Raw genomic sequence first — 26,070 nt, forward strand, 5'->3', positions numbered from 1 at the left:
GTTGGGCAGTAGATACAAAATCCTGAAAGCATGAGCCACTAGCCTCAAGGACAGCTTCCATCCTGTTGTTATCAGACTCTTGAATGAACCTTTCATATGTTAGAAGATGAAACCTTGATCTCCCTTCTACCTCTTCGTGATCCTTGCGCCTGCTTTGCGCTTTCTCTGTGTAAGGGTTTCTTCTTTTATGTTACTGCTAAGGTGAATAAAATGGCTTCTCTGTACTGTTAACTGCTGAGACAGTGGTTCTCTATAGCAGTATGTTTGGGTTATAATTATTGATAATGGGACGTATTCATTTGCTAACCAATTGGGATAGGTGTTATTCTTTCTGTCTGTGTGAAAGCTGTTAGTTTGCGCGGGCTATGGTGAGAAGGCGCGAAGAGGATGAAGAGAGAAGACATGGCTTGAGGAGACGGTTGCCGGACCCACTGGGCCTGGGCTCGGGGCGGGAGCCCAGGGGTCGACAACGAGCGAAGGAGGATCAGTGACAGGGAATCCGTGAGCTCCAACGTTTGTGCACTGGACATGTTTATGAGATTATTGGCACCTTTTATTTGTTTTCCTTTTCTTTTGTTTCTCTACTAACCCCATACTTAAATATAAAATCTTACTCGTTTAACCACACATTGTGGACTGAATGTTATTTCAGGGTACTAATGTTACACAGGGGACACAACACACAGCATCCACCCAAACTTGATTACCCAGTTTGGCGGGGCCAAAGGCTGCTCTCCCCAGACGGAAGCGAGCTGAGCGAGCCTGAGGCTTATCAGGGGGCTACATCTGTAACAGCAACCTAACAGTCTGTATTCTGATTTACTTTAGAATCACAATGTACTTATATATGGCATAAGTCGTCTGGATGGCACACAAAGCAAAGCCTTTTCACTGCATTTCGGTATACGTGGCAATAGTAGACAAATACCAGATTCTGAAAAGCAGTTCTGAGGACTGTGTAACATATAAACATTGGACATTTGACTGGGAGTTCCAAAGAGAAAGGGCAATGTTTAAAAGCTCTGTCACCAAAGGTGGGGCAAAGGGTGCATCTGTCTAGATCTAGGAAAATTAAGCATGCAAGGAAGGGATAAGAAGAGGTGGGACAGGGCTCCTTATTAAATATCCATAATAGGTCTCAAACTGAACAGCTTGTTAGGCTGTGCTGTGCTGTGTGTCTAAGGTCACATATACATATGTTATTCTGGGCAATGTAAGGGTAGCAGTTTCCATGAAGGACATGAATGAAGCAAATGAGCTTTGCACACCCACCTTTTAACTCCAGATTTAATTACGTGAATTAAAATTCCCAGCTGTAGTGTAGGGTTCTAAACTTACCTCTCCGGATCATCATTAGATATTTAGTATACTAATTTTATTGTAATGCTACCCTTCTGGGAGATCAAAGGGTTGATTGTTAATTGTAAATTAGTGTTTCAACTTCAGAACACTTCAGTAGATTATTTGTTGTCAAGGTGATTGTCAGTGAACAATTATACATATAACAGATAATTAGAAACAAGCTAGTCAGCCCAGGAGATCTCTGTCCCTCACCCAGACTGCCTGTAGATGACACCAGACCCTTAACAATGTGGTTGATTCTTATGTATTCTCTGAAATGGCTCTATTAGCCTCTCGTTTTAAAAGACAGGCAATAAATGTCTGCTTGCATCCTATAAATTAATTATCACTCCCTTTAAAATAAGGACAAGGCAACTGCATTGGGACATGGAGCTTTGCTAAGGAAATCTCTAGGGGTCTTTAGTGTGTTAAAACATCATGTAGTGTCGTTAACTTGCTGGACTTCAATCAAGATAAAAGGCTTCGTATTAGCTTGAGATTCTACACTGGAATTGGAAGTCAGATGGCAGGAACATAATGTTTGAGTTTGCAGGAAATCCATAGGCCAAATCAAATATTCGTTATAGAGGTTCAAAGCAGAATTCTTGCTCAGTTGTTGCATGTATAACTGACCTCGACAGAAAGAATCCATAGATGTACTCGTCTCTTTATGTATCACACATTTCTAACAAGAGAAATATTAATGAGGATTCCCATATATTGTATTTCCCCAGTCTATTCAGCTATTCCCAAACAACCCCACATTCAGCTTGATTATATGCCAGGCAAGGAACTTAGAATTTTCCTGTTCTGAAACAAAAGATGCTAAATATGCCCAGCAGGGCAGGCAGCATCTGTGGAGAAGGAAATGGAGTTCACATCTGAGATCCACGACCCTTCATCAGAACTGGATAGGTAAGAAAGCAAGCATACTTTAAGTTGCAGAGAGGGCGAGGGTGGAGAGAACAGAGGGATGCACAGGATAAGGCACAAAGTTACAATTGCTTTGAAAATGCAAACACGAGGAATTCTGCAGATGCTGGAAATTCAAGCAACACACATCAAAGTTGCTGGTGAACGCAGCAGGCCAGGCAGCATCTCTAGGAAGAGGTACAGTCGACGTTTCAGGCCAAGACCCTTCGTCAGGACTAACTAACCTCCCTCTCCCACTTTTATATCTCTTACTAGCTCATTCTTCAGTTAGTCTTGACGAGGGGTCTCGGCCTGAAACGTCAACTGTACCTCTTCCTAGAGATGCTGCCTGGCCTGCTGCGTTCACCAGCAACTTTGATGTGTGTTACTTTGAAAACATTTGGTTAGGGAGCAGAAGAGATAAAAGCAACAAATTGATACAGAAGGTTACAGCCATGAAGAATGAGAAATAAAAATTCAAAAAGATGACCCTTTAAAACTTAGATGAGGAGGAATGTCTTTAGCCTGAGGGTAGTGAATCTGTGGAATTTATTGCCACAGAAGGATGTGGAGTCCAAGTCATTGGCTGTACTTACAGAGGCAGAGATTGATAGCTTCTTTTCTGGGAAGACTGTGAAGGGTTACAAGGAGATGGCGGAGAATGGGGCTGAAAAAAAATTAGCCATGATTGAATAGCAGTTCAGACTTAATGGGCTAAATCGCCTATTCCTGGTCCTCCATCTATGGCAGGCAAGAAATAGTTTGCCTGAAATTGTTACATTCAAAATTGGATCCTGAAGGTATCAACATGCCCAGCTGTGAGTTGAGTTGTTGCTTCCCAAGTCCATGCTGGGCATTGCCACAGCCTCAACATAGAAGGCTGAAGAGAGGTCAGAGCAGAGGGAAGTGACAGAGGACTGGAAGCCCAATGCCACCTCTGGGGACCGAAAGGGAATGTCTAGTAAGTAAGTCAGCTACTCTGCTCACTCCAGGACCACGGAATGCAATACGGTTTCTCCATAGACATCTTCCTCTTTCATTGTTCTGAGGGGACTGGCTGGTCCACTCACTCATCTCCACGCAGCACCTACCCCTCCAATTGCATATTGCGTTACACTGTGGCCATTCCCTGCACTGAAGGGCAGAGTGCGAATTCGATTACTACTTTGTAGAGTACCACTGTTTAGTCTGTGAAATTGGTCCTGGGCTTCCAGTCACCCATTTGAACTCCCTATTTGACCTTCTACACTTTTAAGTGGTATCCAATATCAGCTCAAGGACCACACATTATCTTCTATCTGGGCATGTTACAACGCTCATAAAAGTTGCTGGTGAACGCAGCAGGCCAGGCAGCATCTCTAGGAAGAGGTACAGTTGACATTTCGGGCCGAGACCCTTCGTCAGGACTAATTGAAAGAAGAGATAGTAAGAGATTTGAAAGTGGGAGGGGGAGGAAATCTCTTACTATCTTTTCTTTCAGTTAGTCCTGACGAAGGGTCTCGGCCTGAAACTTCGACCGTACCTCTTCCTAGAGATGCTGCCTGGCCTGCTGCGTTCACCAGCAACTTTGATGTGTGTTGCTTGAAATTCCAGCATCTGCAGAATTCCTCGTGTTTGCATGTTACAACGTTTGAGACTTAACAATAAATTTAACCATTTCAGATAACTACACTTTTCCTTGTCATCACAGTTGTGGCTGTGCTATTCTGCATCACTGATTACATCAACTTCTGTGTGGACTGCAATGTTCCGACAAGAACTGTCCTTTGTTATTCAAATAACAAGCCACGGGTAACAAAGGACATTAAGGACATCCTGAACGCTAAAAAGAGGGTGTTTAGAGATGGAAATGGGAGGAGCTGAGGGCAATACAGAGGGACCTGAAAGCCAGGATCAGGGAGGCTAAAGACAGGTACAGGAGGAAGCTTGAGTGGAAACTCCAGCAGAACAACATGAGAGAGGTCTGGAGGGGGATAAGGACCATCACTGGGTTCCGGCAAACTAGCAACAGAGGAGCTGAAGGCAATGTGGTCAGGGCCAACAAACTTTTAACCTGTTCTTTAACAAATTTGACATTGTGGCCCCTGCCCATCCCCCACGAGTCATCTGTTGTTGGCCCCCAACCAACACATATTCCACTCTCCCCTCCTACCCCTCCTCACAGTCCCCCACCCTGCTCTCATGACTATACCCCTCCCCCACACAAAACCACCACGGTGGGCTTCACGGCTGAACAGGTGAGAAGACAGCTGAAATGTCTCAGCCCAAGCAAGGCTGCAGGACCGGATGGTGTCAGTACCAGGGTGCTCAAAGCCTGTGCCCCTCAGCAATGTGGAGTACTTCGCCATGTCTTCAACCTGAGTCTGAGGCTCCGGAGGGTTCCTGTATTGTGGAAGACGTCCTGCCTCGTCCCTGTGCCGAAGACACCGCGCCCCAGCGGCCTCAATGACTACAGACCGGTGGCATTGACCTCCCACATCATGAAGACCCTGGAGAGACTTGCTCTGGAGCTGCTCCGGCCTATGGTCAGGCCACACTTAGATCCCTTCCAGTTCGCCTACCAGCCCCGACTAGGAGTTGAGGATGCCATCGTCTACCTGCTGAACCGTGTCTACGCCCACCTGGACAAGCCAGCGAGCACTGTGAGGGTCATGTTTTTTGACTTCTCCAGTGCGTTCAACACCATCCACCCTGCTCTGCTGGGGGAGAAGCTGACAGCGATGCAGATGGATGCTTCCCTGGTATCATGTATTCTTGATTACCTGACTGGCGGACCACAGTACGTGTGCTTGCAACACTGTGTGTCGGACAGAGTGATCAGCAGCACTGGGGCTCCATAGGGGACTGTCTTGTCTCCCTTTCTCTTCACCATTTACACCTCAGACTTCAACTACTGCACAGAGTCTTGTCATCTTCAGAAGTTTTTTGATGACTCTGCCATAGTTGGATGCATCAGCAGGGGAGATGCGGCTGAGTACAGGGCTACGGTAGGAAACTTTGTCACATGGTGTGAGCAGAATTATCTGCAGCTTAATGTGAAAAAGACTAAGGATCTGGTGGTAGACCTGAGGAGAGCTAAGGTACTGGTGACCCCTGTTTCCATCCAGGGGGTCAGTGTGGACATGGTGGAGGATTACAAATACCTGGGGATACGAATTGACAATAAACTGGACTGGTCAAAGAACACTGAGGCTGTCTACAAGAAGGGTCAGAGCCATCTCTATTTCCTGAGGAGACTGAGGTCCTTTAACATCTGCCGGACGATGCTGAGGATGTTCTACGAGTCTGTGGTGGCCAGTGCGATCGTGTTTGCTGTTGTGTGCTGGGGCAGCAGGCTGAGGGTAGCAGACACCAACAGAATCAACAAACTCATTCGTAAGGCCAGTGATGTTGTGGGGATGGAACTGGACTCTCTGACAGTGGTGTCTGAAAAGAGGATGCTGTCCAAGTTGCATGCCATCTTGGACAATGTCTCCCATCCACTACATAATGTACTGGTTGGGCACAGGAGTACATTCGGCCAGAGACTCATTCCACCGAGGTGCAACACAGAGCGTCATAGGAAGTCATTCCTGCCTGTGGCCATCAAACTTTACAACTTCTCCCTTGGAGGGTCAGACACCCTGAGCCAATAGGCTGGTCCTGGACTTATTTCCTGGCATAATTTACATATTACTATTTAATTATTTATGGTGCAACTGTAACGAAAAGTAATTTCCCCAGGGTCAATAAAGTATGACTATGACTATGACTATGTTATTTTTCCTCTTCTGTCTGTTCTGTTTATAAGTGTAATGTTACAACATTGGTCTACATCCAGTCACGCACATTCTTCCTGCTGCCTCCCTTTCCTTCTCTGTAAATTAAAACATGCTTGCTGTTTTCTTTTCCAGTTCTGATGAATGATCTTTGACTTGTAATGTTGTCTCTGTTTTTCCCCACATTGATGCCTGATCCGAGTGTTTCTTTTACTTCCTATTTCTATTTTTTATAATTTCCAGCATCTGCAGTTTTTTGCTCCAACTTTCTTGCTCCATGTGTCTCACGTAATGGATTTTTCCAATTCAATTATAAATTAAAGGTGCCCCTGGAAATATCAGTAGCAACGAGATGCAGAAGGAGATCTGTGTTCTTGAAAGGCTGGAGTGCTTGTGGTATGGCTGCTCTCACAGTACCATTTAGGCAGGAAGTTCCAGGATTTGACCCAGTGATGATTAGGGACCAGCAATACATTCCTAGGCAGGATAGAGTGTGATTGTGAGGTGGTGGTCTTCCCATGTACCTGCTGTCTTTACTGTAGGTGCTGGGAATCATGGGTCTGGGAGGTGCTTTCTGAGATGTTAATCCGGCCACAATTACAATTTACTGCTGTCCTGCGGCACCTGACATCTTAAAGGATCATTAGCATGGAAACTGACTAGCAAATGTCGAAATGCTTATTCATGTCAGCAGCAGAAATCCTTTGACTCATTTAACTGGTGATAGAATCTACATGATTAATGCTGCTGAACTTCAGTTAATATTTGCCTAATATGATCCTTAAACCACAATGCACTGTATTAAAGTAAAAGATTGGCACCACCTAACTGTTTAAGAATGGAAAAGTGAGTAAGGAATGTCCTTGTAGTGGAATGCTATACCCTGGGCCAAGACAGGCAAAGTTGGAAATGGAAAGATTCCTGATAATTCATTAGATATATTTAATTGGCAACATTCGATGCATTATAAGGAAGCTAGAACTTACTGAAATAAATCAGAGACATTACCGTATTAACTAAGCACAAATCATTTGCACAAACACATCAGCTTTTGCCATATATTGAATATTTGGTCAGGGCAACAAATGGAATGTGCAGATGGAGCTGGGTGGTGATGGTGCCGGAAGGAGTATAAAGCAGAGAGGTCTGCAGCTACCTTTGAAAATACAGAAGATGCCTGACATGTGAAGGAAGCGCAGTTCATGGAGACAATCACTTTGTACTGGTGGATAAGACTGACTCATAATAGAACACCCACATTTTGTTACTGATTTTCTATTTTCCCCCACACCCTGCACTCCCTCAAATCCTTCCACCTCTTGTCCTCTTCATTTCCTGCCGTCCCCCACCCCCGCCTCCTCTCTCACTCCACTTCTGCCACGACCTCATGCTAATGAACACCCGACACTTACCTCATAGTAATGCCACATTATAGCGTTCCAAATCTTCGCTCTGACTAATATTTAAAACTGAAGAAAAACGTCTAAGGAAGCTAAATTTTCATGATGTATTTTGGAATCACTTTGAGTGCCAATGGTTTTACAGACTTATTTCTATCTTAGAGAGCTGGTTTCCAGCATTACCTGCTTTGAATGTTACCAGGAAGCGAGGTTTACCTTAGCATCCTGCAGTGGGGGCTGATAGCTGGAGGGTCGGCTGTACATCCTCTGCGACCAGTTAGTGTGGATGTCCCCCAGGAACAACTCTTGCACCACTTGCTCGGGATTGTGGTGGAGGTGCTGCTTTTCCACCCGAAGGAGCTGCAGTTCATGCATGGCGAAATTCAGAGCTCGGAAACAATCGCAGCCACCTTCCTCACCCTCCAGGTCATACCGCACGTTGGGCTCCCACGTCTTCCGTCCTGGCAAGAAACCCGGGCACGACCTGTTCAACCTCTGGCTCAGTTCCTCCGCCTTCTCTTTACTGTGGCAGATGACCTGGGCCCTGTGCAGATGGTAGTCTGCTTCGGTTGCCCCCCGAATGATCCAGGAAGCCTGGCGCAGTCGGAGATTTCCCATGATCACCAGTGTGTAGGTCGGTTGCGTACAGTGATTGTCTCCGTAATTAAACTGATAAGCTTTGAAGGTATTATTGGAGTAAAATCTGTAGGATCTGGTAATGAATTCAGGGCCAGGCCTTACCTCACAGCTGTAGAGAGAGATATTAATTAGCTTCACAATAAAGCTATAATATTTGATTTTGCAACACTAACATAACTTTTTCCAATCTTTACAGCATGGGATATTTAGATAAAAGTTAGTAAGAAGTCACAAAAATCCTTTATCGGTGCCGTTCACATATAATCTGTTCTTATATCGTTACTTTCCAGCAAACAATCACCTGTTTGAGATGGTGGAAGTTCTGGAGAATTATGTGGTGGATGCGGAGGTTGTTGGGTTGGGTAGGTTAGGAAAAGAGGAGCCCTATCCCTGATAGGCTGGCAGGAGGATGGGGTAAGAGCAGACATGCATGAAATGGAAGAGTTGTGGATGAGAGCAGCATCGATGGTGGAGGAAGGAAAGCTTCTTTCTTTGAAGAAGGAGGACATCTCCTTCATTCTGGAATGAAAGGCCTCATCCTGAGAGCAAATGTGGAGGAAATGAGAGAAGGGGATGTCATTTTTACGAGTAACATAGTCCAGGTAGCTGTGAGAGTCTGTGGGTTTATAATAGACATCAGTAGATAAGCTGTCTCCAGAGATGGAGACAGTGAGATGAAAAAGTAGAGGGAGGTGTCAGAAATGGACCAGGTAAATTTGAGGGCAGGGTGAACATTGGAGGCAAAGTTAATGTAGTCGATGAGCTCTGCATGGGTGCAGGAAACAGCACCAATGCAGTCATTGATGTAGCATAGGAAGAGTGGGCGATGGACACCAGTGTAGGCTTGGATCATAGACTGTTCCACGTAGCTCACAAAAAGGCAGGCATAGCTGCATAGGGACCCAAGCGAGTGCCCATAGCTACACCTTTTGTTTGAAGGAAGTGGAAGGAGTCAAAGGAGAAATTATTAAGAGTGAGGACAAGTTCTGCTAGACAGTGGAGAGTGGTGGTGGAGGGGGACTGATTGGGTCTGGTGTCCAGAAAGAAATGGAGAGCTTTGAGGCCTTCCTCATGGGAGATAGAGATATATACTGACCGGACATCCATAGTCTCCTTTATTTTCCTGTAGTGAAGCATTCTAAGTTTTCTCTTTCCATAGCTCTAGGATCACCTATTAGGTGCCTCAATTCTATTTCAATAACTCAAGTCATCACAGATTTACACAAGAACATTTTAATTGTTTCAATCAGAATTTCTGGATGCAACTTGTGGTCTGTTCGGAGGACTGTCAAGTTTATTAAGCTTTCTAACATTTTATGTAATTTATTATAATCTGCTTGGATATGGTTGACAAACCCACAGATGTCCCCATTGTGGTCATCAGTCAGTAAGGTTCTTCTAAACAAAGTGTCGCCCCATTGTAAAATTGCAACAGCCACTTTGCACACATCAGATTCCCACAAGCACCAAAAGCACCAGATGATCTGTTTTATTTCCAGTAGGGTTGACAGAGAATTTGTATTAAGCAGAACACCAGAGCTAACTCTCCAGTGTTTCAAAATGGTGCCTTGAGCTCATTCATCTACAAATACGTTTGATGCAAAATGATGCTTCTGAGCATCAATAGTTTATATTTGTCTGCATTAAACTTGACTTTTGATTTTGCTTCCCACCTGCATATTTTACCAAATAAATTCTACACCCCCTCAGCAGTCCCTTCTGTCTCTTAATAGGTGGTGTTATGTAGCAAGGAGACTGACTTCTGTACTTTTACTTACTCAGGGAATTCTTTGTGTACTAGTAAAGTTGTCAATTGTACAGTTCTTTTCATTTTATTGATAACTGAAAATACCAGGGAACACAGAAAAGGGCAAATGCTATTGAAAGAACTTTTTTATGTGGCCTTTATAAACATTTTCTTTCTCCATGAATTTGTAACTCTACTGAGATAGGTCAGGGAGGAATTTGGTGACGGACAATTAAATGGTCCCACAAAGAAATAATTGACAGTTACTTCAACAGAAAGTATTTGGACTTATATTGTTAGAGTAGGATTTTAGTAAAAAATAAATAATAAGACATGCATTGACCAATCCAAAGCACCTCAAAGCCTGTGAATAATTTGTATACACAGAATTGAAGTGCAATGAACGTAGCAGTCAATTTGCACACACTAATTACTTGAAAATGGCAAATCTGATAATATTGGTGTACTGTATAGCTACTGTATAATATGGGACTACTTTATGTTGTAGGGACACATCGTTGCATGCGCTATTCAGACTGCTGAATGGATCCTGACCCGGATCTGGGCCATACCCTCCAAATATCTGGACCTGCCTCTCGTTTTTTTTTGCACTACCTTACTTTCCATTTTTCTATTTTCTATTTATGATTTATAATTTAAATTTTTAATATTTACTAATTTTTACTATTTTTAATATATTTAATATTAAGTATTTGTAATCCAGGGAGTGGAAAGCGCAGAATCAAATATCACTGTGATGATTGTACGTTCTAGTATCAATTGTTTGGCGACAATAAAGTATAAAGTATTAGGCACGTATTGAGCATGCACTATTAGGCAAGTATTGATCTGTACGTGTGTGTTCAGTTCGGTTTCAGTCAGTAAAGAACCCTGTTAACTTAGCTCCCGTCTCTAGCGTTTTTATTTATAGCTTTATTGTGTAACCCGGCCATATACACAATTGGCATTGGCTAAGAGACAAATATTAACCAGGATATCTCACCCTCCATCTTCAAAATAGCAACTGGATATTTTATGTTCACCTGAGAGACGAGACAAGTCCTTGCCTTAACAATTCAAATGAAGAAGGTGCAGTGCCTCCACAGCTTATGAATGCCTGGCTTTGTACAGCCTGTACACATACAGGTAAGCAAGCGTTTGAAAGACCAGCCGCTGTGGGGCTGCAGGCATCTTCTACCATGTAGGAAATTGGTGCAAGATCATGTTTCTGATTTGGGAACTCTTTGTGTTAATAAACATTTCTCAGGAAGAGAGCCTTGCCCTAACCTGCAGTCGGCCTAGATTGCCAACAGAGAGCTGCCAGTCTAGATTTTTTGAGAGATGTCTGAAGAGATTTTAACTCAAAAAGCTTCTGAGTCAAGAGGGTTAAATCTGGCACAAACAACATAAATTCAGGTACAGGTAGCTTTGTATAACCCGAGCTGAACGATAAATAGTGAGTGATCCCATTAACTGAACATCCATATAATGCTGGCCAGGTTCTAAGCTATTCTGAATTATTCTAAATTGGATGAAAGACTACGTGTCCAAATCAACAAGTTTGAAAGAATTAGTGCAAAATCTTCAAAAGCAGCATGTAATCTTAAGACTTAATTGACTGTAAAGGGTAAGAAAAACAGATGCTCAGCAGCTTAAGAGTATTGTAAATAAAGGAATAAGGAATATTAAAGGCAACATTTTGAGGGGATGCTAAAAGAGAGAGATACAATATATTTAGATATTTACAGGACCAGTGGAAGAAGTAATTGATGATAGAGATAATGAACAGTGCTTGGGGACAAGATTATGTTTTTGTTAATCCTCTAGAAATAAAATGGATCGTGAATGGAAAAGGACCACAATATTCATTCACTTAGCAGAAATACTTGATCATCAGATTTTCATATAAACATTATCAACTAGGGCTGTAATTGGTGTTTACTCACCTTGTGGAGACCCAGTGGCTCTCCACTTGGGGTGGCATTTGTACAGTGATCCTAGCTCCATTGTACAGGTGCTTTAACATATGGTGACATTGAAAATCTTTGCTAAACTTCCCAAGGATCTTCTCAATGGGTCTGTTGAGCACTTCCTCCGAGTAGTGTAAAGATGAAGCATCATACAGTCCTGGAAAGAAACACAATACAATAGATCACAGAAGTGAACCCAGGCTGAACATGGCAAATACCAACTTCTTGATTGAATTCTTTAACACACACTCCATGGGGAATCATGAGAGGAAATTCCAGGAATCAATTCAAGTTTACAAATTTAATAAAGAATGCCACAAGCTATTCACAAATAGAATGATTTGGTGTCATAATCTTCTTAATCTGGCCAATTTTCAAGATCTTCAGTTTCAAGTTGTATAAGATCCATTTTTTTACTCTAAACTGCTAGACTTTTAAAACGTGTTTCGAAATAAGAAAATAAGAAAAGATCATGATTGACCTTTTACCCCAGCAATACTTTCCTGCAGTTACTCATCTGTGCTGTAACCTTGTGGACTAGTCTATCATGCAGGACCTTGTCAAATGTCTTACTAATAGAGACATCTCCCACCCTCCCTTCCTCATTCTTAGTTATCTCCCCAGAGAACTCAATCCCATTAGTAAGACATATATCCTTAATATCTTGCTTCATATAGGAGTTGGAAATTTTAAAAATGTATTAAAAGCTATAAAATTAAAATTCTGCTAGTTAGGTATATTCTTAAGAAAAATCTCTTTAGTTGACTCAATAAGCACTATAACAAAACTGATGCAAATATGAAATAAAAACAGAAAATACTGAAAATGCTCAACAAACCAGGCAGTTACTGTGAAAAAAAGAGAAACAGAGTTAACATTTCTGGTCCAATATGCTGGTTAATCTGCTGAGTTTTATGTAACCTTTTATATATTATCTTTGCTTAGACGTGAGTGTTGTTTGCAAGATCAGCATTTATTATCCACCCCTAATAACCCTTGGGAGAGTGATGGAACCACTGCATTCCTGACCCGATGACAAAGGACTGGCGATGGGATGCAGTTCACAGATTGATCTGCAGGTGGCAGCATTCCCATGAAGTCAAGTCAAGTCACTTTTTATTGTCATTCCAAACATAACTGCTGATACAGCACACAGTAAAAACGAGACAATGTTTTTCAGGACCATGGTGCTACATGAATAATACAAAAACTACACTGAACTACGTAAAACAACACAAAACTACACTAGACTGCAGTCCTATCCAGGACTGCATAAAGTGCACAAAACAGTCCAGGCATTACAATAAATAATAAACAAGACAACAGGCACAGTAGGGGGCAGTAGGTTGGTGTCAGTCTAGACTCTGGGTATTGAGGAGTCTGATGGCTTGGGGGAAGAAACTGTTACATAGTCTGGTTGTGAGAGCTCGAATACTTCGGTGCCTTTTGCCAGATGGCAGGAGGGAGAAGAGTTTGTATGAGGGGTGCGTGGGGTCCTTCACAATGCTGTTTGCTTTACGGATGCAGCGTGTGGTGTAAATGTCTGTAATGGCGTGAAGAGAGAGCCCGATGATCTTCTCAGCTGACCTCACTATCTGCTGCAGGGTCTTGCGATCAGAGATGGTGCAATTTCTGAACCAGGCCGTGATGCAGCTGCTCAGGATGCTCTCAATACAACCTCTGTAGAATGTGGTGAGGATGGGGGAAGCGGGGGAGATGGACTTTTCTCAGCCTTCGCAGAAAGTAGAGATGCTGCTGGGCTTTCTTTGCTATGGAGCTGGTGTTGAGGGACCAGGTGAGATTCTCCGCCAGGTGAACACCAAGAAATTTGGTGCTCTTAATGATCTCAACGGAGTCGTCGTCGATGTTCAGTGGAGAGTGGTCTCTCTGTACTCTCCTGAAGTCAACAACCATCTCTTTTGTTTTGTTCACATTCAGAGACAGGTTGTTGGCTCTGCACCAGTCCATTAGCCGTTGCTCCTCCTCTCTGTATGCTGACTCATCATTCTTGCTGATGAGACCCACCACGGTCGTGTCATCAGCGAACCTGATGATGTGATTCAAGCTGTGTGTTGCAGCACAGTCGTGGGTCAGCAGAGTGAACAGCAGTGGACTGAGCACACAGCCCTGGGGGGCCCCCGTGCTTAGTGTGATGGTGTTGGAGATGCTGCTCCCGATCCGGACTGACTGAGGTCTCCCAGTCAGGAAGTCTAGGATCCAGTTGCAGAGGGAGGTGATTAGGCCCATAGACTCAGCTTTCCAATCAGTTTCTGAGGAATGATTGTGTTGAATGCTGAACTGAAGTCTATGAACAGCATTCGAACGTATGTGTCTTTTTTGTCCAGGTGGAGGGTGATGGCAATGGCGCCGTCTATTGAACGGTTGGGACGGTACACAAACTGCAGGGGGTCCATTGAGGGGGGCAGCAGGGTCTTGATGTGCCTCAAGACGAGCCTCTCGAAACACTTCATGATGATGGGTGTGAATACGACAGAACGGTAGTCGTTGAGGCAGGACACTGAAGACTTCTTCGGCACGGGGACGATGGTGGCGGCCTTGAAACACATAGGAACGACGGTGCTGCTCAGGGAGATGTTGAAAATGTCAGTGAGAATCTCAGCTAGCTGATCTGCACATCCTCTAAGCACTCTGCCAGGAATATTGTCTGGTCCAGCAGCCTTCCGTGGGTTGACCCTGCACAGGGTTCTCCTCACATCGGCCACAGTAAGACACAGTATCTGGTTGTTTGGAGGAGGGGTGGTCTTCCTCACTGCCACGTCATTTTCTGCCTCAAAACGAGCATAGACGTTGTTCAACGCATCTTGGAGAGAGGCATCACCAGCACAGGCAGGTGGTGTTGTCTTGTACTCCTCTAAGTTGGTAGAGTCGCCATCGGTTGTAGCGTCCCTGAATATGTGCCAGTCAGTGTGCTCAAAGCAGTCTTGAAGAGCAGAGATGGCTCCTGCTGGCCAGGTTTTCACCTGCTTCTGAGCTGGTCTGGAGCATCTGACGAGCGGTCTGTATGCTGGGATTAGCATAACAGAGATGTGGTCTGAGTAACTGAGGTGGGGGCAGGGCTTCGCCCAGTACGCGTCGGGAATGTTTGTGTAAACAAGGTCCAGCGCGTTCTTCCCTCTCGCTGCAAAATCCACATACTGATGGAATTTGGGGAGCACTGACTGAAGGTTCATGTGGTTAAATCTCCGGCGACAATAAACAGTCCATCAGGGTGTGCGTTCTGCAGTTCGCTAATAGCCCCATACAGTTCGCAGAAGCTGTTCCTCTTGACCTTGTTGGTGGAAGAGCTGGGTTCAGAGTTGTGGGAGAAGCTTGGGCAAGTTACAGCAGTGCATTTTGTATATGGCACACACTGCAATCACTTTGCACCGGCAGTGACAGAAGTGATTGTTTGGTATGATTGATGGGTTTGACAATCAGTGAGCTGCTTTATCCTGAAAGGTGGTGAGGATCTCAAAAAGAGAAACTGCTTGGGTTACATCAAATGGGATATCACAGTATCCCCCAATCACAATGAGCCTGGGAATGGAATTAATTTTTGATATTAACCACCTATTTCCACCATCCAGGACATGCCCTTCTCTAATTAGTGCCATCAGGGAAGAGGTGCAGGAGCCTGAAGACACACACCCCAATATTTTAGGAGCATCTTCTTCCCGTCTGCCATCAGAATTCTGAAAGCTACCTTACGATTCTACTCTCTTTTTACACTACCTATTTATTTATTATATACTTCTTAAATTAGCATAGTTTCTTTATGTCTTGCACTGTACTGCTACCTGCAACACAACAAATTTCATGACAAACGTCAGGGATAATAAGCCTGATTCTGGTTCTAGTAGCACAATTGCCTTCATCTGAGCTCAGAAAGGAAATGCTTTCTCCCCAGATGAACTTGCCTGTTGCTTCTTTTCTAAGTTACCATTGAAAGCACCCTGATAACTGATATCGGTCTCAATGCCTAACCTAATTATCCTCAGCTGACCTTTCCCCCAAACACCTCTGCAACACTGCCTGGCTAGTTCCTTAATGACCTACTTAACTGATTGCTTTCATTCTTCCCACAGGGAAATACTTGCCCCTAATCATTTCCTCAATATGGTAACATTCTGACCACTTTACACTACAACGGTTGGTCCAAGGACTGAATAGTTGAAGCAAAATAGCTGTTCCTGAAGCTAGTGGTGTGGAACGTCAAGCTTCTGTACCTCCTGCCTGATGGTAGCTGTGAGAAGATGGCATGACCCAGAAGGTGTGGATCATTGACGATAGATGTATCCCTCAATCACAGTAGGAAGAATTAACCTAACAACTTGCATGCCATTGGGCTGTGGGGGGAAAGCAAGGCGCTTGGTGGAATTGGAATTGGAATTAGTTTATTCTCGTCACATGTACCAAGATACAGCGAAAAGCTTGTCTTGCATATTGTTTTACAGATCAGATCATTACACAGTGCATCGAAGTACAACAAGGTAAAACAATAAGAATACAGAATAAAGTGTAACAGCTACAGAGGAAGTGCCACCAAACAATAAGGTGCAATATCATAATGAGATAGTTGTGAGGTCAAGATTCCAACTCATCATACTAGAGAACTGTTCAATAGTCTTATAACAGTGGGGAGAAGCTGTCCTCGAGCCTAGATCTACATTCTTTCACAAGCAAGAGAAAATACGCAGATGCGGAAGCCAAAGCAATACACATCAAATGCTGGAGGAACTCAGCAGGCCAGGCAGCACCTATGGAAAAGTCGACGTTTTGAGAAGGGTCTCGGCCCAAAACATTGACTGTTTATTCTCTTTCCATAGATGCTGCCTGGCCTGCTGAATTCCCCAAGTCTCTTTAGTCTCTTGTGGTCCCAAACAGAGCAATTGCAGACCAGCCATGATGCACCTAGGTAGGTGCTTTCTATGGTCAATCACTGGTAAGGAGTGGTAATACTCGAAAGGGATGTGCCAAATTTCTTTGGCCTCCTGGGGAAGTAGAGGCATTGGTGAACTGTCACAGACAAAGGGAGGGACGTGCAAACTCCACACAGATAATGCCTGCGATCTGGATCGAACCTGGAATGCTGGACCTGTGAGGCAGAACCTCTACCAGCTGTGTCGCTGCTGCCTAAATGTGTCAAATGCGTATGTCAGGACCTGGAGCGAGAATCAAGCAGCAGGAGCAGCTCAGTGGGTTCGGCAGCATCTCCGGAGGCATTGTTGCAAGTTGAGATAATGAATCAGGATTCTTGATGGACTTTATTATTACACAAGTGTTTCAGCACAAGGGCGGATTGACTGAGAGGTTAAAATTGACCGCACTGACAGTGGCAAGGTCCTACTCACTTATTACAGCAGCTAGATTAAGATTACTTTAACTGTGTGATTTAAGTGAAGAAAAGAAAAAGAATTATAAATTTTTAACTGTTTGGAGATGCTCTGCGGCAATGCCTAATTTTGCAATAATATGTGCTGCCGCGTTTTCTGACAGCATGTAGTGAAATAATCTCAGCAGAATTTCACTCCAAATCCTGCCATACAATGGCTGTTCTGTTCAAGTCAAGTTATTTGATTGTGCGGGTTACTGGTGCATCACTGATACCGTGGCACTTATTCTGAGCCAGCCAAGAAAAACTGGAGAATAATGGAAGGCAATTAACATTAACCCTTCATAGGCCACAGCGTTTCAAAGCAGTAGTGTAACTTGAGGCAGAAGTGCAAAATAATAAACTTTTTTTCCAAATTCAACTACATAAATGATGTACAACATATTATAAATTGCATCCTACCCACAGGCTTGTCATCCAGTTGAAACTAGCTGGTTGCCAGGTGAAGAAGTGAAGATAAAAACCCCACAATGATTAAACAGGTCAGTCAGGAATTTCCTCCATTGCTCCAATATGTTTAATGAAACTGAAGGGACAGGACCTCTCTGTCTCTGCCTCATCGATAGTGAAGGCCAGAGGGAAGAAGGTGATATCTGGTGGGCTGGGGCAGCAAGAGTCAAGCTGAATGATTTTCCGGTTCAAGAGGTTGAAATAATTTCCGCTGCTTTCCATTTGCCTGATCATTTCCTGACAGAGACACTCAAAGGCTTTTAGGAATTGTCGGGCTGATGCTTGAATTCTTGATCTCTCAATCTATCCTGTTATGGTCTTGCATTTCAGCTGTTTACCTGCACTGCACTTTGTAGCTACAATATTATATTTTGTTTTCTTTTTCAACCCTACACAGCACTTTATCCTTTTCCCTCCTCTGGCACAGTTAACGTTGAGAAAATTGACATTATTTTTGCTTCAATCACTAACACTGAATTCCACAACCTTTGAGACAATGATGTCTTTTCTGCTTTTTGCTCTAAGCCCCTTTTGGATCTGCTTGCTAAGTCTAGATTCTGAACAAGCAGAACCCCTCAGCTTCAATCAACCCTATCCCATCTATTCAGCATTTTAAACACTTGACAAATACCCTTATGTTAAAGAGAACTAGCCTCATATTTCAATGTTGTTACTGAGTTATAAAGTTTAAGCAAAAAACAAGAGAAAATCTGCAGATGCTGGAAATCCGAGCAATACACAAAATGCTGGAGGAATTCACCAGGCCAGGCAGCATCTACGGAAAAGAGTACAGTTGAGGTTTCGGGCCAAGATGTCTACTGAACTCTTTTCCATAGATGCTGCCTGGCCTGCTGAGTTCCTCCAGCATTTAATGTATGTTCCTTTTTAACCAATTTATTGCTTATTTATTATTATTATTACTTTCTTTTTGTATTTGCACACTGGTTATCTGCCCTATTGGTTGAGTCTTTCATTGATTCTATTATGGTTATTGGATTTATTGAGTATGCCTGCAAGAAAATGAATCTCACTGTTGTACTTTGATAATAAATTTAGCCCACCATGTCTATCCTGACATTTAAAGTACCCACTTCGACTAATTCAATTTGCCAGCACTTGCTTGTTTATTATGCCTTGCCAATTCGAGTGTTGTGAGTTTCACTGCTGACAACCACACCCTGGGTTAAGCAATTATTTCTCAGCCTGCCTCATTTGTATCCTCTAGTTTTAGACCACTCATTAATGGAGTTATTTTTGTTTTCCTGATTACATTTGCTCACATTAGGCATCATCTTATTTATTCGTAGTGTCTTTATAACCTTAATAGCCCTCCACCAGTACTGAGTCTGATCCTGCTAAGAGTACTGTTGGCAAACGGTCTCGGTCTGAAACATCGACTGTACTTTTTTTCCCCCATAGATACTAACTGGCTTGCTGAGGTCCTCCACCATTTTGGATTTCCAGCATCTGCAGATTTTCTTTTGTTTGTGATTACAGTACTCTTGGCTCAAGTCTTGTACAAATTCATTGTTACATTTTGAACATAAGACTTTCCTGCTGGTAACGATGTCTTTAATGCTTTAATAGGAGTTCTCGAGTCAACATGCAAATTAACCTGATGCAATTATCAGAAGAATAAGAACCAAAGAATCTCTTTGGGCTGAGGGTGCAGAAGACATTTTAACTCATTAACTCAACATTAAAATAAAATGCTAATGATACTCAGCAGGTCGGGCAGCAGCTGTTGGGTTTGTGGTCTGAACATGTCATCAGAAATGAAAAAGTCATCGCCTAAAAATTTTAACTTCTTCCCTTCTCTTCAGATCTGCGGCTTTGCTGAATATTTCTAGCATTCCATCAGGATTTCCAGCATCTTTGGTTGAATATAATTCTGATACTGAGGCGCCAAAAGGTGATATAGCCCTTAGGAATATTTACTCTGAGGCTTTGTAAACTGGGTCTTCAGCCCCTTGGTATCATAGTAATTCTCCCACCGCAGTGTTTCATACAATCCATAATGGGAACAAGGCAAGTCTTATCCTCAGTAATAATAATGTACCTCCACTCCCAAATGAAGAAGCCATCAACTAGACTGGTATTCAAACATGCAACAACAGCTCCAATATACAATAAATAAGCCTATCAAAAGATGAGTCATTTAGAAATTAATCAAATCTCCTGTTAATGAAGTAGCATGCAAACTGGGGTTCTATAGAGGGGTGGGAAGGACAGGTTCAGGACAAAAGCTGATGTTATTTCCGTTTATAAATTGTTGCGTGATAATATGTTTATTTTGTTGAAAGCTATTAATCTCAATATGACTCATTGGAACTACTCTCACTGCTAGATTACTTTCAGTGAAGCTCAATTACATTGAATGAATCCTGAAAAAACTGCTTCCAAGTTCCTACCCACCTTCCACTCATTAGCTCGATAATTGTTTGCAACTGCTCAATGCATTAGTTAAGATACGGTTAAAGTGCGAGTTTACCAATGCTGAACTTGCAGTCACAAGGTGGAGCATAGAGCAAAGTGAAATGAAATTCCCTGGAGACAGTAATCTCACAGAGCTTTAGTTTGACATGCATGGGTTGTAAGTTCAGTGTAGCAGCAAACCGACTTATAAAGAGAATTAGAGGATCCACTAGAGCCTTGAGCAAAACTGAAACTTGCTTCACCTCACCTAAAATAATTGGAGAGAAGTGGCTGTCGGCTCTCTGCTTCTAAATATGATTGATGGGTATACGGGTTGTGGAAGTGTGAATTCTCTCTGGTGTATATGTGTCAGCTAGACTGAACTTATGTTAAACTGCAAGCATCAATTTCACATTTATTAAAAGGATTATCAAATATTTTATTCATAACCATGAAGGCAGTTGGCACAGAAGGAAATCATTCAGCTCTGTGTTTAGTTGCACTTTGATGGAATGATCCAAGACTAATTCCACTTCCCTGGCTCTCCCAGCAAAACATTCTGCCTCAGTATTTATCCTCTTCCCTAATGATTTCTGTCACAACCAACCTCCCACTGGTAGAGTATTACAACAGCCCAAATAAAGACATCTCCCTCTTCCCTTTAGCAACACTGTTTTTGTGATGACTCCTTCATTGCTCCCTCCAGAGACAAAGAAAGATGAATTATAGAGAGAGCATTATTTTGCTGAGTCTCAGTGCCTGAGGATTCTAATTCACTTGAAGTAATAACATGCATTGACAGAATTTACACTCAAGTATTTGATCAATTTTTGCTGTTTTGTTGGCATTTCCATGAAGTGCTTTGGGATTAACTTTTTCTCAAAGTGTGCAACATACAGCCTTAGAAAAATACAGTAGGAACCAGGCCCTTCACCCCACCAAGTCCATGCTGACCCTCAACCATCCACTTATGTAAAGCAATTCCATTTTTATTGTCTTCCCATCTCCTTCAACTCCCAGCAGGGTCTACCGCTATCTTACATACCAAGGATGTTTCACAGAGGCCAATTAATTTACTTTGGGATGTGGCTGAAAACACAAGTATCCAGAGGAGATCTCTGCGGACACAGACATCACTAAAGGCCACAATAGAACCCAGCTTCATCAGTGACTCTACCAGCTCTGATACTGCGCTCTCCAATATACATTTGGATTGTAGCAGTTGTGAAAGCAAAGATCTGTGCTTGTGTTAAGGTGATATTCCCTGAATGGTGGATGTCAGTGGATGATCTGGATATGCGGAGCAGAAGACATGGCTGAGGACAGAATGGAGCCTGGCAGCATTAAGCACATATCACAACAGATGGCTCGAACCCATAAAAAAGCATCAGTATAGAGTCTCCCATCCCAATTCTTCTGAGGAGATACAAAAGAATGCAGATACTGGAAATTGGAGCAATCTACTCAGCAGGTCAGGTGAATTCTATGGGATGAAAGTAACTGTCAACATCCTGGTTTGAAACCCCGCATTAGGACTTTGCTCCCATTTCTTCCATGGGCTAAACACAGCTTAGCAGAGATCACACACATTCTAAACTCCTATCTCATCATTCCCTCTCCTCAGTACTACCATCAGGGAGAAGGTGCAGGAACTCAAAGAGACACTCAATATTTTAAAAACAGCTTCTTCCCTCGGCATTCAGATTTCTGAATGGTCCATGGATGTTACCTTGCTATTCCTCTCTGCACTGTTTATTATTTTTTCATTGAAAGTTATGGTATTTAGTTATACCTACACTGTACTGCTGCCGCAAAACAACACATTTCTCGACGTATGTCAGTGATAGTAAACCTGATTCTGATTCTCAGGAGGCAACACCACGTACACATAGTCCTGCTCTATTTTCACTCCATTCTCGAATTAAATCCACCCAAGACAGGAACAAATGGGGAGAAATGTAGGATGGAGTTAGAAGTGAGAGGTCTGGGAGATTGGTAACGGTGGATCAGTGCACTAGAGTCAGGTTTATACTAAAAAAAGATGCACTTATTTATGGAGATGGAGCAGGTCCCAGGAAATCTGTTCTGGCATTAGTCCAACTTCCTGATATCTGGTCAGGGACACCAGTGCACAAATAATCTGTCTAGGGACAAACAGCAGGGGACTGCCAACTGAATTGAAGACCTAATTAAAATTCAAGTGGTGGAGTTTACAAGAAACTGTTCATTGTTTTCCTTGCACAGCTAATATCATCCCACTGAAAGCCTTCTCATCTGCATCCATGTCAGAGATGATTATTCAATGAACTATTTTGCGCACTTGTGTACAATAACGTCAGTTCAATTTTACATAGAATCTAGGACAGGGATAGGCCACGACGTTAGCGCCGAACATGATGTCAAGTTAAGCTAAATCTGTCCTGCCTGCATATACTCCATATCCATATCTATCTGAAAGCAACTTAAAGCCATTATCCTATCTGTTTCCACCACTAACCCGGCAGCCCGTTCCAGGCACATGATAAAAAAAACTTATCCCGCACATCTTTAAACTTTCCACTGGGTGTTGGATTTACTTGGAATCATTCAAGGTACAGGACTGTTGCGTGGGATGCCTCGCCGCACCTTGCTCTTGGACTGAACGAACCAAGTCAGAAACTCTGCATTCTTTTCATCAACCTCAAGGTACAACGCTAGGTCGAGAGAGAGAAAGAGAGAAAGATATTTATCTTATCAAATAGATGAGGTCTGAACCTCAGTGATTCGCAGCTCCGGGCCGCTAATGTCCCAGTAGAACTTTCAGTGCCCTGCATTGAAATCTGTCGTGTTTAGAGGGTTGTCTTTCATGGATGCCGCGGCGCTTGATTAAGTGAACGAAAGAGGCACGATATTGATAATCGGCCGCTGGGTAAAGTTACGGTGCGGTTTAACCAACAGATCTCCAACTTTTAAATTGCTAAATAAAATGCCGACTCTTTAGAACCTGCGCCTCAACATATTTAAATACATTTAAAAATAACTTCAGAAGCAGGGTTATTATCACTGATTATTGTCGTGAAATTTGCTAGTTGCCGCAGCACCGTGCAAGACATAAAATACTGTAAGTTACAGCAACAATAATAAACCTACAAATAAATAAATAATGCGTAAGAGTACTTCCTGAGTAACTTCATTTCAGCAGGGATTCGGAAAGGTGACATAAACTATATTTCTTTCAGAAACAAAGTCCCCGCACCAATGACCTTTACATTTAGCCGTGAATTTATTGACCTGCACCTCGCCACTTGCCTGGCCAGCTTTGATGTTCAGCGCCGAGCTTTCCAATCAGTGCCCGCCGTGCGATCCTGACGATTCGGCCGGGCGCACTGAAACTCGCGGGTACTAAAGCTAAGAGGAATGGTCCGTGAAGAAAGCACACGGGCCATTTGCCAAACGCGGTCACCACTTAGAACTACAACCACCTGTGATACAGCATTTCACTGAGAACTCTCAGCATCCCAATGCCACTGAATCCAATCGCACGTGGACAGAACATGTAATCAAACCCTCAACGAATTATTATGATGAGGTTATTACAGCATTTTAAAAAAGTGTGCACCCGAAACGCCAACTGTCCACTCCCCTCATAGATCCTGCTAAGTTCCTCCAACAGCTTGCATCTTTTTGGGAAAAAAAGACAGGTGTCCTGTTTCATGGTCCTGACCCTGATTGCTGACGAATCCTTTACCCCCACAGATGCTGCTCGACCCGCTGAGTTCCTCCAGCATTTTGTTGCTCCAGATTCCAGCATCTCTATTCTCTTGTTATCAACAGGTTTATTAATGTCGATGCACAGTGGTGAGCCGTAAGTTTATATCTATGTGTGTAAACACATTACACACACACACACACACGCACGCGCGCACACGTCGGAGATTGATGGATAACTCACCAGGAAAATATAGCGTCAGCACCAGGTAATAGAAGACTGGTTTCAGGAGGTGTAAAGCCACCATTTCCCTTCGGACGCACACCGCAAACTCTGCTGAAACTCTTTCCACCCAACAGATTCAGTTCACGAATCAAGGCCCCGCTTTGAACCGCCTTGAGACAGACTCGTGAAGAGCAAGTTCAGTTCGCATCGGCGTGTGAAGCTAGCAGGCACCCAAGAAGAGGAAGAGAGAATGGCTTATTTGTGACTTTCCCCTTCCCTTCTGCCCCCTTCCGCAGGCTGAATTTTAGCTTGTTTACTGCGATGATCACTTTCCAGTGGCGGCGCAGTTAAAAGTCCGCGCGAGTTCGTTGAGATAAGACTGTGCGGATGTTCAAAAGAAACAAGAGACGTTTCTGAGAAACTTTCTGTGTGTGATGTAGGGTGATTAAAAACTCGCCCCACCCCCTTTGCTTTGTACAAAAGTGTCCTCGTTAAAGCACCACTTGCAGAGACACCGGGAGCCGTGCGAATTCTCCGCGGGCTCGCTGCTACACTCTGCTCAGCTGCCCAGAGTTTGTCAGCGAGTATGTCTGTCGTGGTGCGGGAGGCCTCTCTGTTCCCCAGCGCATCAACACTGGCTGAGGGTCGGGAGGTGGAGACTCGCTGCTTCTTCAGCGCCGCTTCAAAGGGATGCGTTTATGACCCTCATTCCGGCGTCTCAGGAACAAATAAGAGTGTTCTTTTATTGGTTTTTAAGAGCTTCCAACCTCTGTCGGTGCAGAGGAAGATCACGACCACGCCCCTCCCAAAACGTCCCCTCTAGGTACTTCTTGATAAATGAACCATCTCTTCAAAGCAAGTTTTCGCTTTAGATGGGGAAGGAAATTAGTTTACAAGTCGCTGCCTTATACTTGCTCAGACAGCAGATTAAACTTGCTACTTTAACACATTCCGAATAAAACGAACAATGATCTGTTCACCTGATACTAAATTGCAGCGGCAAACTTACACTGATATCATTATATTTATTGTTCTCATGCGTTGGTATCAGCTTCATATCAACAATAAATGTCATTGTTCACGGAGCTAATAAACTCATCTGCGGCGTCTTTAACCGGCAACAACATGCGTCTCCAATCAATGAGCAGGAATGTACAAATTAATAAGAGGACGGCTACTAAAAGCTTGGCTAAAGAGGTTTAAAGAGTATCTTCAAGGAGCCGTGGTTGGAGGGAGCCCCAAAAACTTGGCAAGGAGCCAGTGGTAGAGCAATTATAACCATGATCAGGTCAGATTCAGAGGAGCAGATTTCAGTCAGGGTTGCAGGTCAGGGAGAGACAAGGAGGGGGTTGACAAGGACAGAGTTTTACAAGGGAGGCATTGTGTGTTGGGGAGCCAAAGTACATGATTATAACTTCTTAGAGGATCAGATATAATAAAATGATTTCAGTTTAGTCTGTTAATACAATCCTTATTATCAACATGAACATGAAAGACTGGATGGCACTGGTGTGCAAGGGTCAATTTCACCTGGTGTGATTTATTCTGCTGCTGTTGGTGGTCACCCATGAAGTTCAAAGTTCAAAATAAATTTACTATCAAAATATCACCATGAGATTCATTTTATTGTGGGCATTCTCAGCAATTCAAATAATGGAATCAATAAAAGACCTCAGCAGCTGTGCATAAACCAGTGTGCAAAAGGCAAGAAACTGCAAACACAAAAAGAAAGACATAATAACAATAAGTAAGCAATAAGTATTGAGAATATGAGATGAAGAGTCCTTGGGAACATTTTCAGTGATCCAGTGAGTGAAGATATCCCCTTCGGTTCCTGATGGTTGAAGGGTAATACAGTACTTACCCATAAGTGTTTGTTTTAATGGAAAACCCAGCATCATACAGGAGCCCATTCCTAATCTGACTCTAATCATACCTAACCAGGGGCAGCTAGTAGAGCCAGTTCCTTCCCACTCCAGTGACCCTGACTCAGCTCTGAGCATGGCTGCTGTCTGTGCGGTGCTTGCACGTTCTGTCTGTGACAGCACGGGCTTGCACTGGGTGCTGGGGTTTCCTTTCACGTCCAAAGCAAGTCCTGGTTGGAAGTTAATTGCCGCAGGTGTGAGGGCAAGA

The 26,070-nt window shown here is 43.3% G+C and overlaps 1 protein-coding gene across 6 annotated transcripts in view; it reads right to left on the reverse strand.

The window, feature by feature from the left end:
• LOC134352080 (protein APCDD1-like) overlaps positions 1–26,070 on the reverse strand; it is a 75,691-nt gene that overhangs the window by 23,671 nt on the left and 25,950 nt on the right. For 2 of the 6 annotated variants that reach the window (XM_063059254.1, XM_063059264.1), the window contains 2 exons: positions 11,744–11,924; positions 7,628–8,159 (listed from right to left, as the gene is read on the reverse strand). In XM_063059254.1, coding sequence (XP_062915324.1) covers positions 7,628–8,159; positions 11,744–11,823 — 612 coding nt within the window. In that variant the 5' untranslated portion in view covers positions 11,824–11,924. Of the gene's footprint in view, positions 1–7,627; positions 8,160–11,743; positions 11,925–17,561; positions 17,697–23,727; positions 23,859–23,955; positions 24,690–26,070 lie in introns of those variants that run through there. The other 4 variants (XM_063059236.1, XM_063059246.1, XM_063059274.1 and 1 more) reach the window with 4 other exon arrangements.

The sequence above is a fragment of the Mobula hypostoma genome, chromosome 1, assembly GCF_963921235.1.
Source record: "Mobula hypostoma chromosome 1, sMobHyp1.1, whole genome shotgun sequence".
Lineage (NCBI taxonomy): Eukaryota > Metazoa > Chordata > Chondrichthyes > Myliobatiformes > Myliobatidae > Mobula > Mobula hypostoma.